General features: G+C 35.4%; 2 protein-coding genes across 3 annotated transcripts in view; one reads left to right on the top strand and one right to left on the bottom strand.

Annotated features, from left to right (window-relative positions):
- The window catches only part of PPFIA2_4 (Liprin-alpha-2), an 89550-nt gene extending 88196 nt beyond the window's left edge, over positions 1-1354 (bottom strand). For both annotated transcript variants that reach the window (XM_051216240.1, XM_051216241.1), the window contains exon 1: positions 1253-1354. The gene's annotated coding sequence lies outside the window, so the exon portion shown is untranslated. The remainder of the gene's footprint in view (positions 1-1252) is intronic.
- A 6734-nt stretch (positions 1355-8088) lies between these two features.
- MS3_00007901 (uncharacterized protein) lies at positions 8089-8889 on the top strand. Its single transcript, XM_051216239.1, has one exon. The coding sequence runs from the start codon at positions 8309-8311 to the stop codon at positions 8741-8743; it is 435 nt and encodes a 144-aa protein (XP_051066810.1). The 5' UTR covers positions 8089-8308; the 3' UTR covers positions 8744-8889.
- Positions 8890-13672: the final 4783 nt, after the last annotated feature.

Here is a 13672-nt window from a genome sequence, read left to right as displayed (position 1 = left end):
GTATTAACAAACAATTGGTAATGATAACATTCTTTTCAGAGGGATACTAGTTATCTTTCAGTTGAAGATTGGTTATTTTACACATTCATAAAGTCCAGTGAACTGGTATAATCAGTGGAAAATTAAGATACATGGTTTCTTGTTTTTACTCCTAATGCTTAAATGTAACACATGAGTATGAAGCGGTGAATCTGAGAGTAACTGAAATTAATTTTTAAAGAAGGTTTACACATAAATAAGTGTCAAAAATTTTGATAATCATGATTCGAAAATATGATTAAATATTATACACATCAAATTTAAAAAATCGATCACTGGAGGAGTCTGGAAAAACTACAGGTCAGTGTAACAATCAGACACAGTATATCAGTCTAGTGCATTCGATCATTTAGGATATATAACATTAAAATTCTATTCTACTTTACATTTTTTTAGTGTTGCACGTGTATGTGCGTGTGAGTGAGAAACGATTGTTTGCTTGCTTTGCTGTCAAACAAACTTTCACCTGAAACCACGATTATCGTTTGCTAATCCATAGATGCCCAGATTACTCGAAAATTTTAAGTACCTTTCCTCTAAAATGTATGTTCCAGAAAGTAGCTGACACAGTTATAATGTGGTTAGAAGTCTAATAAGTCTTAAGCGGCGTAGAACCTGGTGTATATCTGGATCTTTTCAAGTTGTTACACTACAAAAGAGCCATTGAAACTATCATGATTAATCCAAGAATAGTAGAGTTGTAATGAACAGAACACGGGTGGGCGACAATCGGATATATTTGACACAAAATTACTGGACTTGTTAATACAATCTGACAATCATATAGTAAATGCTTAATTTACAAAATGTCCATCAATTGTCTCAAAATGACTCAGACTTCATTGTTCTTGGATTTTCATACAACTTGTATTCTGTTTCCATTCTTTACTGTTCGATCCTCTTGTCTCTCTGCTGCCAGACCTTCTATTCACGACTAACATCATGTCAATATAAGTAGCACACGCCACAGAGTTAGTGATAATATCAGTTTTGTGAGAAAAGATTAAACGAAAACAATATGATTCGAAAAGAATGAATTCGCTGAAAAAGTATGGGAGAAGTTTAAAACCTAGAACTTAAAGGAAGATAGGGAGTGAACGCATCCACCTCACTCACCATCAACAATCACTAGCTAGAAGTTAAATTTAATAGATTAAGTTTAAGCTTATGAAAATATAAAAATATAACTAAATAAATTTGAGAAACAACATACCCTTGTATTATTTCTTTCCGATTTCAACTCAACAATTTCTTCTTCTCGTTCAGAAATTTGATCACGTAAACGATGTACTTCTTTGGCCAGTAAAGATAAATCCTACAAGTGAATAAACATAAAGCACAATAAAAATATTTTTTTCGAAAACTAGAACCAAGAAAAAGAATAAAATCTTGAAATTTGTATAGAAGTGTCTTAAACAATGAAGCTTCACACTACATATATCTAGAAGGTTAATTTATTTATCACCGATTGAATATGCACGGAAGATACTATCGAACGCTCTAAATTCAAAACCAATATACTAGAAAAATCTAATCTGTGTAGTAATAAATATATTTTTATGATATCCCAATGAGTAGAAAATTGTATTTCTGACGTTTTGTGATTCAGTGTAAGTCACTCTGAAGAAGTGTCTTACATTAAGTTACAAAACATGAGAAATACAATTTCCTACTCATTGAAACATGACAAAGGGTATATTAATTAATAACTTTCTACTCGATGTTCAATTTATTTGAAACTAATCTATGTAGATTGAAACTAATAAGAAATCCATGAATTACATAGGCGAATATAGTGTTTCACAGAATGGACAGAATATAACTATTGTCAAACATATATATAAATTGATAGGTGCTTGTTGAGAGTTTGTATAAAGCCAGTCAAAAGATACCTAAAGAATTTGTAACAACTTGGAGTGACATAAGTGTATCAAAATTGACTCACCTAAAAACAGAACAATAGTGAGTACATTATTTTTAATAATTCATATGAACTCAATAAACAATTATTTTTATTATATAAGAAGTTGCTAGTTCCTCAATATGATCTTGTTATTTTAAATACTACTACCATAAATTTTGATCTGAAAAGTTTGTAATTTGTTTCACCCAGTCAAATTCTAGATATTATCAACCATTTTTTCAAAGCATGTATGCACATCATATGATGAGTCGATGTATTTGGTGAATCAAGTACATAACTTCATTAACTGATCTATACCAAATTTCACCACAACTCCATTTATAACCCCAGGAACCATATATTAAGAGAATCTACAGTGAGTAAGCAATAGTGAAGATTACTGTCTTTCATATATAGACTATCCACTTTCACACGACGAATCTGTCAACTGTATATTGGCATAATCACTTCAAATCTTTGCATACCATTAAAAATGTACATCACAGAGAGTGAATAAAAACGTTCGTTGTAAGAATTTTCGGTTGACCACAATGTATTGATATAAATATCCTGTTCGTTTTTGATCAGCTGAAAAGTGATGAGACTTCGGTATGCATACTACAAACTAAATTGATTACCATTGGTGCACACTGAGTGTAGTAGATATCAATTACCATCTACGTTATAAAATATATAAATTTTAAGTATAGCACTGTCCACTTAAACGCCATATAAATAGTTGTTAGAAATAAATGAAGAAAAGTCCATGCATTCAGTAAACTATGTCTTTTCCACACCACCTATTATAATTGACGCAGTAATAGGAATGATACCAAAGTTCGAAGAACACTTTAAAATAAAAATATATTCTAGAGATTGTAAATGTTCCCCATACATTTTTGTGGTCATTGTTAATTTCACTTGAATTAAGACAACAGTGTATAAAATCCTTGAAATGCCCGGATTAAATCTGCCCAACTAACTGCAAACCTAATAACTATTAATCTTTAAAAAACGTTTTTGAATGAAAATTCATTGTAAAGAATAAATCAGTGGTCTATCACATTCTTTGATGTTAACAAAAACTTACATTCTACATTGTCCTGTACACTATGGAAGAGCTAGTTGTGCAAAACCTCTCAATGATGATTTACTTCTTCCTGATGAAAAGCTTTGAAGGATACAATTTTAATATCATCAACTTATCGGATTTAGTTAGTAGAGATGGTACAAAATCTTAATATGTAATGTTATTTCAAACGTGACTATCTATCATCAACGAATGATGGTAACTTTAAAAAAATTCATGTTATATTAATCAATCACAGATTTGCAGTTGAAAACAAGCATTGAGTTACATGAATTACGTTCTTACATCGATTTTTGGATTTAAAAAAAACACCATATTGTATTTTAATCTTGGCTCTTAACAGAATACATACAATAAAATAATGGTTTTCTATATTAAAGGTTACATATTTGAAGATATTTGATTGAAAGTTTATTTAAAGTCCATATCATGTATTTGAAAAAGTTTTAGCAGTATTAATAAAATATGAAAACAGAATCAGGAAAATATCAGATGGGTTTTGTGGAGATTGTAGTAATTTCAAGGGTTTAGATTATGAGTCAGTTGAAGCTAGACCACCATGGAAAACCAGGAAGCACTGGACGGCCGTTTCGTCCTATTATGGGGCTCCTCAGCAGTGCGCATCCACGACCTCGCGCCCTGCGAGATTCGAAACCAGGACCTACTGGTTTCGCGCGCGAGCACTTAACCACTAGACCACTGAGCCGCAGGGGGCGAGGTCGTGTATGCGCACTGCTGAGGAGTCCCACAATAGGACGGAACGGCCGTTCAGTGCTTCCAGGTTTTACATGGTGGTCTAGCTTCAACTGACTCATGATCTTAACCATTGAAAGAATTAGGAAAAAACAAACAACTAATTTTGTTTTAAATAAATTTTTGTTAAATCTAGAACATACGAAATATTAGAAACAACTTTTAAGTATTGAAGTAGATACTTTCTAGATTGAACTGAGAATTTACAGAGATTGTAGTCAGAGGCAAGATTAACATAACGAAATAGTGCTAGTATGTAGCATGAGTAATTGAAGAGGGTGACACCAATAACTGGGACTAATTGGTCAAGTTTCAGGTAACAAAGTATATATTCAGTATCCTAGCTACGAGCTCATCATTAGTTCAGTCTTACTATGAAAGTTATTACAAGTCACACAGATGATGACCACGATTATAAACCGTAACATAAGGTACCTAGTAAATAAATTAATATATTTGTAATATCCTAATGGGTAGAAAATTTAATTTTTCTACTCATTAGAATATTACAAATAAATTTATTTATTTATAACAATCTCCCTAATGCTCAATTTATTCGAAGTTACCAATTCAACACTATTGGGTGCCATTAATACACACCAATGAGTATTACCATATGTTCACGAAACCGGGAGACGTTTATTCTAAAGATATTCGTATGATACACAAATAAATTCAGAACACTACAATTGGATAAAGCTCAAAGGATTTATAGCTAAACAAAAATAAAAACAAACACGACTGAATATTTCAAGAACTACCATACTACTTGTTAGCGGGACATAGACTAGATTAAAGCATGCTCAATGCATGATTGCTTTGGTGCACGCTGATTGGCTGATTCTTATCCAATCAGCACTAGTCGATAGTCGGAGAATACTCTGGAATCTTCTTATGTAAAAAACTATAAATATACCGACGTTTTCCCTATTGTGCTTCTGACTTGCTTCTTGCTTCCATCTAACCTTGTTATTTGGAATATGATCTCCTTCTTGTTCAACTGTGTTCTGATTTGGGGACTTGTCGAGTGAATCGGTGTCCAAGAATACTAAACAATAGGAATAGCTGGGTCATAACCGTAAGAAGAAAGAGATTATAACAGTGGCGACGGGGAAAAACTAAAGAAAAATGGCGGTTTCTTTAGAACAGTTGCGGTTAATATTACAGCACCAGCAGTTGTTAGCCTTGCAACAACAACTATTGAGCACACTTTTCACTCGACCAGAAAATAAGAAATCTGTTTATGATGCAGTAACAGACATTTCAGAAGCATGTCTAGTGGAGGGTTCAAATCCCTTTATACCTGAATCAGAACGTAATATTTGTAACGTGTCCGGCTCACAGCAAGAAAATACTGTGCTGAATGCTCATAAAGTTGTGGCAATACGAAATGATGAAGAGCCAGACCCTGTAGATGAAGCCCGGAGTCCAGAATTGAATGAAACACTACTGGTCCTGTCTAGCTCTGAAAATAAACTTCAGCTAGAACAAAATTATGGTCCACGTGATATTAGCCGAAAAAGCTATGGGGACTCGTATTCAGAAAATAACTGCAGTGACACGATGAACCCAAATATACTGAATGTTACTCAAAATCATTGTGAGACAGAAATTTATATTGAATCAGCTTATCCGATTTCTAATGACAATGTATCAGATATGGGTTCTCAGAATAATGCATGTAATTTTGATGAAATTTCTTATAAAAATGAGGAAGATATGTCAGCCGAGTCCAAATCTCTTTCTTTGGTAGCTGCCTTTCAAACAAACTATGACATTCAGAGAAAGTATGTTACCATACAGATAAACGGCATATCAGCTCGTCTTCAAATTGACACGGCATCAGATATCACGTTAGTGTCTAGAGAAACGTATAACTTACTGGGTAAACCGCCAATGAAGCCATCTAAAAAAACGGCTAAAAACGCATCAGGTGGTGTGCTAAAACTGGTTGGTGAATTACAGTGTGAATTTTCCTTCAATGGAACTAACTGTACAGGAATATGTTACCTAACAGAACGGCCGAACCTTGATCTTCTTGGTCTAGATATGCTAGACAAACTTGGAATAATGGATATACCAATTAACAGTGTCTGTAACGTATCGTATTCATCATTGGACACCCCAGTACTTCCAAAGAAGACAGGTGAAAGGTTACTAGAAAAACTGAAAAGAAAGTTTGCCTCTGTTTTTCAGAATAGCCTTGGCCACTGTACCAAGATGAAAGCGCACTTACCAGTAAGACCAGATGCCATACCTATTTTTCGCCCGAGACGTCCTGTACCATATGCTGCTCTTGAGCTAGTCGACCAGGAACTTAATCGCTTGCAGCAGGCTGGTGTAATCCGACCAGTTGACTACTCTGCATGGGCCGCACCGATTGTAGTGATTAAGAAGGCCAATGGGACTATACGCATATGTGCCGATTTCTCGACCGGTTTAAATGCTGCATTAGATGTATATCAATATCCCTTACCAGTTCCGGAAGACCTGTTTGCCAAGCTTAATGGTGGGACATGTTTCGCGAAAATAGACTTCTCCGATGCTTATCTCCAAGTGGAAGTAGATGAAGATAGTAGAGAGCTTCTGACCATTAACACTCATCGAGGGTTATTTCAATACACCCGTCTACCATTTGGCATCAAGACCGCACCCGCCATCTTTCAGCAAATAATGGATACGATGCTAACAGGTATACCTGGTACAGCAGCTTATCTAGATGATATCATAGTTATGGGTTCAACTGACAGTGAACTTTCTGATCGACTACACCAAGTTCTTAACCGAGTGTTGGAGTATGGTTTCCAACTACGTGAGGAAAAATGTATCTTCTTCATGCATTCGATCAAATACCTTGGTTTTATCTTAGATAAGAACGGTCGCCGACCAGACCCTGCCAACATCGAAGCCATTCAGAAGATGCCTGCACCAACTGATGTTTCTTCATTAAGATCCTTCCTGGGGTTAATCAGTCATTACAGCACATTCTTGCCTGAAATGCACCGAGTGAGAGGTCCCCTAAATGAATTACTATCGAAAGATAAACCTTGACAGTGGTCAGCAGAATGTCAAGCATCTTTTGACAGAGTCAAATCAATGCTCAGCTCAAAGATTCTTTTGACGCACTTCGATCCCAGCTTGGAAATTGTTGTTGCATCTGATGCCTCTAGTCATGGAGTTGGAGCAGTGATATCTCACGTGTTTCCGGATAAATCAGAAAAGACAATTGCCCATGCTGCTAGATCACTTACTCCAGCCGAGCGAAACTACAGCCAAATTGAAAAGGAAGCTCTTGCAATCATTTTCGCAGTCAAAAGATTTCATAAAATGCTCTATGGTCGTACATTTACTCTACTGACAGATCACAAACCTTTGATTGCAATCTTTGGTTCTAAGAAAGGAATCCCTGTCTATACGGCTAATAGACTACAGCGCTGGGCAACAATGCTCCTGAGTTATGATTTTAATATCAAGTATCAGTCGACAAATACTATCGGTCAAGCTGACGCTCTCTCCCGATTAATTGGAGTTCAACATCCTGGACCAGAGGATATAATCATTGCCTCCACAGCAGTAGACCCAGAAATACGAAGTATAGTGGCAGATGCCATTCGAAACACTCCAGTGTCGTCAGATGAAGTCAGGGAAGAAACGCTTCGAGACCCAGCACTACAAGAAGTTAGAAAGTTCCACCTAGAAGGGTGGCCCTCGAAAATCTATTCCACAGAGCTTCAACAGTTTTACCAGCGAAGACTCTCTCTTTCAATCATCGATGACTGTCTGCTGTTGGCCGAACGTGTCATAATTCCCAAGAAGCTACAACCAGCAGTGCTTGAACAGTTGCATGCAGGACATCCTGGAACAAATCGCATGAAAGCACTAGCACGAAGTTATGTATACTGGCCGCATTTAGACACCTTACTGGAGCAGCTATCCCGCTCGTGTACCAAATGTGCATTAGCAACAAAAGCACCGCGAAAAGCAGAGCTGCAATCATGGCCAATACCACAGTCACCGTGGCAGCGTATACATTTGGACTTTGCTGGTCCACTTCATGGACAAACTTACCTTTTGGTGGTTGATGCATACAGCAAGTGGCCAGAAATTTTTCTCATGGAACACCCGACTGCAAGCTGCACAGTCAGTAAACTACGTCAACTATTCAGTCGTTTTGGAATCCCGGAATTGATAGTTAGTGACAACGGAACACAGTTTACGTCCGAAATCTCACAATTTTGTCGGCAGAACGGAATCCAGCACCTCCGAACACCTCCATACCATCCCCAATCAAATGGCCAAGTGGAACGCTTTGTGAGTACATTTAAAAATGCTCTAAAAAATCCAAAGGGGAAGGGACCACTGAAGATATCTTAGAGAGGTTCCTGTTTATTTATCGTTCTACACCGAACCCTCAGACAATTAACGGGGTCTCTCCAGCAGAAGCTCTACTTGGCAGAAAGATACGAACACATTTCGATGTCATCCGTCCTACGCCAGCTATTGAACCCCAACGAAACCCATCGATGGAGAATCAGTTTAACCGACATCATGGGGCACAAAGACGATTGTTCACGGTGGGACAAAAAGTGCTTGCTATGGACTATCGTGGGAAACATCCTACATGGACAGCTGGTCGGATCTTGAAAAAGAAGGGGAGTGTGGTTTACGAGGTGTCAGTTGGCTCGGAAGTTTGGGTACGTCATGCTAACCAATTGAAAGCAACCTCGATAGCCAGCAACAAGATTCAATATCGATTACCTCTTGATGTTCTGCTAGACACCTTTGAAATCAAAACGCCGGGAATAGACACATCAGTTTCTGTGCAAGAAAAGAGTGATACTTCTTTATTGCCTAGACGATGGACTAATCGAAAGCACAGGCCAGTCACTCGGTTGCAGTTGGACCCTAGCACCAGATCCTACGAATCTGCTCAGAGGGGAGGTGTTAGCGGGACATAGACTAGATTAAAGCATGCTCAATGCATGATTGCTTTGGTGCACGCTGATTGGCTGATTCTTATCCAATCAGCACTAGTCGATAGTCGGAGAATACTCTGGAATCTTCTTATGTAAAAAACTATAAATATACCGACGTTTTCCCTATTGTGCTTCTGACTTGCTTCTTGCTTCCATCTAACCTTGTTATTTGGAATATGATCTCCTTCTTGTTCAACTGTGTTCTGATCTGGGGACTTGTCGAGTGAATCGGTGTCCAAGAATACTAAACAATAGGAATAGCTGGGTCATAACCGTAAGAAGAAAGAGATTATAACACTACTATTCCACTTTGCCACATCTATGTGTATCTACGAATTCAGCTGCTCCTATGGAGAAAGCTATTGATAAGTCCTCTAAATGAATGCTAGATTCGGTTCCTAAGCTCTTCTAGTAACCCCCAGGCTAAATCTACGCAGAAACTTGAACACGAGAGAAAAGGCGCGAAATATGGAAGAAACGCTTTACTTCCTTCGTTGTTAAGAAAGGATACAGTCAAAACAAAACGTAGCTTTATTCTATCACACTTGATCGATAGCGGTGATGTAGTAAACAGAAATAGATCATTTAAAGTGATTTGTCGTATTCCTACTAGTTTTCCTTATGGGGTTCGATTTCGTCTCTTACACATAGCAGAAGCTTCAGGGATTCCAGCTAACAGTCCAAGTCTTTGCATTCATAAGGAATTTGTAACACACTTTTTCTCTTCCTTGGCCTTAATAAATGATTTTATTTATTACTATTTTCCATACTCTTCGTTTATTGATCTCCAACCCCTGCCACCTATTTTTTCCTCAAATATAGGCTTCATTGTCCAATTATCTGAACACCTCTTATTACATAATATTATAGTTTTTATGCATGTTATCTCAGCATCTATATTTTTTGACCTAATTCCCACTATGAAATACGGATACAAGCCTTTATTATTCTTACCACAACTAGTACACCTGTCATTACACTCAATTTGTACTTTCTATTTATTATGTTTATTTATGCAATCTATCCCACTATCATCACTGAATCACAAACTCACTTGATTGATTTAATAACTTCATATATACATATAAATACTACTGTATATTAGAGTACAGCCTGATGAGGAACTAATCGAAAACAATATTGTTAGCTCATATACACTGTTCTAATAACAGAGATGTCAATAAAATAGTCTTACAGTAAGAGTGTATTTTCTTTCTTCTAAACAATAAAAACTTATCAAATCAGTTTGTATTATAAGTGCTTATGGACGATAGTCACGTGATGTATAAGAGCAGAGTCAATTTCATGCCTTATTCGCCTCCCTTTACCAACCTACCATATATTTTGATAATGTCAGTCAGTTCTGACTATGCATATAAGAATTACAACTGTTGAAGAACCAAATTTCAAAAATCCTAAAATATTCCAGTTAAGAAGAAAAGGAAGAAGAAAGAAAACAAATAGACGAAACGACAAGAGAAACCGAAAACAAAAACTCCGTAAAACCAAGGTGTGAGAAGTACTCACAAGCAATAAAAAGTTTAATCACTGTCAGAAGTAAAAAAAATTGATTTCAAAACTGGTTTTTCGTTTTATCCCATACTTATATATATATATATATATATATATATCTTCTGCGTATTAAACACTTGTTGTATGTTGTGAACAATAAGCAAATTAAATATCAATAATTAGATTTGGCAGAAGTAACAGTTGTGAAATGCAATCGTGAATATACATTGCCTCAAATCAATCAGTAAATTTATCTGTAATACTAGTTTAATTAGTTATATGTTATTCAATAATTCATCTAGAAATCGACATTAAATTGAATTCAAGGAATTACTATTTTCATGACGATATTTGACGGAATGTTATACTCAAGTGGATAATGCAATCTTAAACATAATTCTTGATTGTAATACATTTTAAAGTAATTTTCAATGAGAACAAACCTTTAATTATATAATTTCGTAAATAATCATCTGGAATTTCGCAAACTAAGACCACTTCATTTATCATCAGCTTATGTGGATCGTTGGCTTAATGAACAATCCACTTGGATTTCAATTAAAAAACTAAAAAAAGTCTAAATATTATTCCATTGACCCTAGTTTGAACAAATGAATTGTATCACCAGCCCTCACATATATGCACACATGGATTTCGAACTAGAATATACGACCCCGTACCTGGTATACAAATGTAAATCATTACTAGCAATAGTGGGTGTAACCTAGTACAATATTTCCATAGACAAACACAATTGATCAGTAGTTTTTAGATATCAAAGACCTAATGATGAAATTAACGGGTAAATTTGATAGTTTCACAAGTCTACTAATTGTTGTACTAAGAATCTCGATCTCACCTACTGAAAAAAAAAACGAAACTTTTAATCTTGATATCATATTTATTAAAGAATTGAAAATATTTAGGTCATAGTTTGGAATTAATTGATAAAGAAACAAGAAATATTATCTGATGATATCAGTAAAACAATCTAGCGATAGTATATATATATATATATATATATATATATATATATATATATATATATATATATATATATATAGTCTCACTAAAAACCCTGTGAAAAGTGACATAAGCAAGTAATGAGAAAAATATGCTGTATATCATTATCAACAGTAACCATTTTCTAAACACATAAGTATATGCACAGACAAACACTTTAATATCATTAACTTAAAAGAAGAAAAATTAACAGTCACTTTTCAAGTGAACTCATATAAAGTAATATAACCTAAATGGTGTTTTTCCTTAACCGTATCTCAACGACAAATAGTTCACATGATTTGTACAAATAATACAGACTACTTAACATAAATATTAATACTAATTATTATTATTATCAAACAAATTACCAGGTACAGACTAGTGCATTTGACATTGAGCCATACTTTAAGTGTGAGAGCTAGTGACAGCAGCCAGTTGCCCGAATTAAAATAGGTGGAACAGGGTTCGCAACTACGACTTAGTTGACGAAAGTTGGACGTCTTAACCACTGAACCACCTCACTATATTGTATTATATGATAAATTGGTGTCATGATAATGACTAAATCTGTCAGGAACAAAAAACGTATCACTCTGATATTTTGGAAACAATTATAGTCCTCTTTAATATGCATTTCTTCTCTTCGGTAGTCTATATTAATGAAGTAAGTAACCACTGAACTTGTTAGTGCTAATAATGAATAAACGCTTTGTTGGGAAAGCACTGCTTGCTATTAGATTCGACTATTGTGCAAATTTCCTGGTCGGAGCCCACTTTTTCTATTGCAATGAATACTACATTGTTGAACCAAATATAAATTTAATGTATTTTCAGTAATTCATACTAGTACAATGTCGTCTATGAATATGATGGGATAACCCATACAGTAATCCTTGATTTCAACTGGTCAGAGAAAACATTTACGACAAAGACACGATAACAGTATCAGTTTAAGTCGGCACCGTTTGGAAATACATCGAGAAAAATAAAAGCAAATCAATAGAAAACGTAAATAATAATAACAATAAATACTTAATGACACCAATAGCAAATAACCAAAAAAATGTCTTAGATAAAAAGTCAGATTAGAGAATAAATGGCCTAAAGTTGAAGGTGACTAGTAAGGAGGATAATGAATAAATTCATTGATGCTACTGCACGCCTAAGACATTGACTCTATTTGCCTTATGCACTCATAATCACAAAGTTCACAGATCATGTACACATGAAAAAGTTTAATAGTTAGATGAACAATGAATTAGTATTTTTTTATAACACCGATCAAGCGTTCTCTCATATCCATTCGAAAATATCACCTAATATTTAAACTAAAGTGAAAATCTCACAATTACATAGATCTGATCATAATCGATCACAACCACATTTCTAATCATAATTAATACTTCGAAAATGAAGCAAAATTATAATAGAAAATAAAAAAGTGATTAAGGCAAATGATCTTCAATATCAACTTATTCCATTGTGAATTTTAATTATTCAAATATTCAATCAGTTTACTATTGAATACTGCAGCATCCATACATACATAACACATACAAACTAAGAGAAAGCGAAACATTATGCGGTATTACAGCAATAAAGGATATAACACAGTTTATAACAGATATTGAATCCATTCTCTTTTAATCGTATTGTTACTAATGTGGTGTGTGCTACTTATATCGACACAAGTAGTATATGATGTTAGTCGTGAATAGAAGGTCTGGCAGTAGAGAGACAAGAGGATCGAACAGTAAAGAATGGAAACAGAATGCAAGTTGTATGAAAATCCAAGAACAATGAAGTCTGAGTCATTTTGAGACAATTGATGGACATTTTGTAAATTAAGCATTTACTATATGATTGTTAGATTTTATTAGCAAGTCCAGTAATTTTGTGTCAAATATATCCGATTATCGCCCACCCCTGTTCTGTTTGCTACTTACTTACTTACGCCTGTTACTCCTAATGGAGAATAGGCCGCCGACCAGCATTCTCCAACCCACTCCGTCCTGAGCCTTCTTTTATAGTTCTATCCGATTCTTGTTCATTTTTCTCATGTCTGTCACCATTTCCCGGCGTAATGTGTTCTTTGGTCTTCCTCTCCTCCTTTGGCCTTCAGGATTCCATGTGAGGGCTTGTCTTGTGACGCAGTTGGGTGCTTTCCTCAATATGTGTCCTATCCACTTCCAGCGCTTCTCCCTGATTTCTTCCTCCGCTGGGATCTGGTTTGTTCTCTCCCACAGTGGGTTGTCGCTGATAGTATCTGGCCAACTGATCCGAAGTATTTTGCGTAGACAACTGTTAATAAACACTTGTATCTTCTGGATCATGGCTTTCGTAGTTCTCCAGGTATCCGCCCCATACAGTAGAACTGTCTTGACATTTGTATTG

The sequence above is a fragment of the Schistosoma haematobium genome, chromosome 4 (genome assembly GCF_000699445.3).
Source record: "Schistosoma haematobium chromosome 4, whole genome shotgun sequence".
Classification (NCBI taxonomy): domain Eukaryota; kingdom Metazoa; phylum Platyhelminthes; class Trematoda; order Strigeidida; family Schistosomatidae; genus Schistosoma; species Schistosoma haematobium.
This window is presented reverse-complemented; position numbering and strand designations above follow the sequence as displayed.

What these genes read in the sequence shown, in the direction of transcription:
- MS3_00007901 (XM_051216239.1), top strand. Translation starts at nt 8,309, where the DNA reads ATGGAGAATCAGTTTAACCGACATCATGGGGCACAAAGACGATTGTTC.